The 2,606-nt window shown below is 37.1% G+C and overlaps 1 protein-coding gene across 1 annotated transcript in view; it reads left to right on the forward strand.

Moving 5' to 3' along the window:
* The window catches only part of LOC107696932 (adenylate cyclase type 6-like), a 52,264-nt gene that overhangs the window by 47,000 nt on the left and 2,658 nt on the right, over positions 1-2,606 (forward strand). The window contains exons 14-19 of the mRNA XM_016497504.1: positions 840-998; positions 1,085-1,260; positions 1,867-1,890; positions 1,992-2,021; positions 2,196-2,328; positions 2,521-2,598. Coding sequence (XP_016352990.1) covers positions 840-998; positions 1,085-1,260; positions 1,867-1,890; positions 1,992-2,021; positions 2,196-2,328; positions 2,521-2,598 — 600 coding nt within the window. The remainder of the gene's footprint in view (positions 1-839; positions 999-1,084; positions 1,261-1,866; positions 1,891-1,991; positions 2,022-2,195; positions 2,329-2,520; positions 2,599-2,606) is intronic.

Here is a 2,606-nt window from a genome sequence, read left to right on the forward strand (position 1 = left end):
GATCGGTAAAATAATCCATGTGACATCAGGGGTTCAACCGTAATTTTACGAAGCTACGAGAATACTTTTTGTACTCAAAGAAAACAACAAGAACAACTTTATTCAGCAATTCGTCTCCTCCGCGTCACCGTAGCGCTATTTTGGAGAGTATCCACTGAACGTAAACAGCGTATGCTATTCTGCGTCAGCTGCGTCACGCAGATACGTTGTTTTCGTTTAAATCAAAGCATAAATAAACATAGAAAATGTATGACGCGGAGGAGACAAATTGTTGAATAAAGTCGTTATTTTTGTTTTCTTTGCGCACAAAAAGTATTCTCGTAGCTTCGTGCAAATTACGGTTGAACACCTGATGTCACATGGATTATTTTACCGATCTCCTTGCTACGTTTCTGGACCTTGATGGTGGTAATTACATTGCTGTCTATGGGAGGGTCAGAGAGCTCTCAGAATTAATCAAAAATATCTTAATTTGTGTTCCAAAGATGAACGAAGGTCTTCTGGGTTTGGAACGACACGAGGGTGAGTAATTAATGACAGAATTTTCATTTTAGGGTGGAGTAACCCTTTAATGATAATGATTGTTTCTTACAAACACAGTTTTTTTAAGCTTCACAAGATGTTAATTGATGGACTGGAGTGGTGTGGATTAGTTGTGGATTATTGTGATGTTTTTATCAGCTGTTTGGACTCTCATTCTGACGGCACCCATTCACTGCAGAGGATCCATTGCTGAGCAAGTGATGTAATGATACATTTCTCCAAATCTGTTCTGATATGTAGAAGGAAATCTGATTATGTATTTTGGAGCATGAGTGTATGTTTTGTGTCTCCTGCAGTTTTCCTGTGATACACGGAAACTTGTGGACTGTGTAGCGGAGCAATTTAACTGGTCGTCAGAAATGGTGACTCCCTGTGTGATTCACAACTTGTCTCGCTCTGCAGCCGACGGCCTGAATATCTGTCCCAGCAACACTCCCTCCTGCCCCTTCCCTGAGGTAAAACGTGTGTATAGTCACACTAAGATCAAAACAATGTTCCAAATGAAACCGGATTCATGTTTTCTCCCTTATGTCTCTTTCAGTATTTCAGCTACAGTGTACTGCTGACCCTGTTGGCCTGCTCAGTGTTCCTGCAGATCAGTAGTATAGGGAAGCTGGCTTTAATGCTGCTCATCCAGCTCACTTTCCTGCTGCTTGTGGAGTGGCCAGAGGTGGCGCTGTTTGACAACGCAGACCTCTTCGTTACTGCCAATGCTCTGTGAGTACCGCTGCCAGCCTCTAGAGGGCGTCAGTACAGCTCAAACACCACAGAGAGAAGTGGCTTTGTAGCGTCTTTATGTTTAGAGCTGATCTGTGGCCTGTTGTTGGTGATTATATTCAATAATATAATGACATTTTATTACAATCATTTAGTATTAACATATTAAATACTGTGGGTTGCAACTATGTTATTTAAATATAATTTATATGCTATTATATTATGGTTATTTGATCTTTTGAATTAGTTTTATTTTTATATTTTCAGTTTAAGTTTTAGTAGTCTATCTATCTATCTATCTATCTATCTATCTATCTATCTATCTATCTATCATCAGCTTTATTTCAATTAACGAGAATTATTTTTAATCATTTTAAAGTTTTTTTCAGTTAAAACTTGTTTGCGATATTAATTATAACATATGAAATAATATAAAAATAATAAAATGCAATAAAAGTAATATAAAAAATAGATTAAAATATCTCTGATTTGAATACTGATTTGAATATAGTTTGTTTATTTGTGCTATAAATAAATGCTGTAAGATTTAAATGTTCTTGTGATGTTAACCTTTAAACAACATGTTTATGTTGTGTTTTTTTTTAGTGTTTTCAATGAAACTCTGCAATGGTGAGACTTCAATTCATCTCTTATGCTTCCCATTATTCGTCATTTTTAATTTATTGTTTTTATAAATGCAAAAATGTTTAATTTTCTTGGTTTTTCCACAGGTCCAGTCTCAATACAACTACTGAGCAGTGGTATGTGCAGTTAATACAGTCTTTGTTTCCATGTCTTCATCATTTTTTTGAATGATTTTTAATGTTTACTTGAAGACACTAACTCTTTGTTGTGGCTGTGTGCTGTATTCTGTTACATCCATGCTGTGATGTAAATAATTGATCCTGTGGCTGACCTGATCTCTCTCATTTCAGTACTTTCAGGGTGACTAAAGTGTCCCTAAAGGTCATGACCCCGGTGATCCTCACTGTTTTTGTACTAGCACTGTACCTGCATGCCCAGCAAGTGGAGTCAACGGCTCGTCTAGACTTCCTTTGGAAACTTCAGGTCAGGGTTTGAGCCTACAATATTTTGGCCAACACCAAAATTTTAACCACTGAACTACTGCTACAGATCTTTGTTGTTGTTAGCTTGGCACACTAAGTGCCAATGTTGTCAATAAACAATTTGTTTATAAAATACATCGAGAATTTCATCCTTTCAGAATTTAAAATCTGTCATTTGTCTGTTCTTCTACAGGCCACAGAAGAAAAGGAGGAGATGGAGGAACTTCAAGCCTACAACCGCCGGCTTCTCCACAACATCCTGCCCAAAGATGTGAGATC

This window comes from Sinocyclocheilus anshuiensis, unplaced genomic scaffold (assembly GCF_001515605.1).
Source record: "Sinocyclocheilus anshuiensis isolate Anshui unplaced genomic scaffold, SAMN03320099.WGS_v1.1 scaffold130, whole genome shotgun sequence".
NCBI lineage: Eukaryota > Metazoa > Chordata > Actinopteri > Cypriniformes > Cyprinidae > Sinocyclocheilus > Sinocyclocheilus anshuiensis.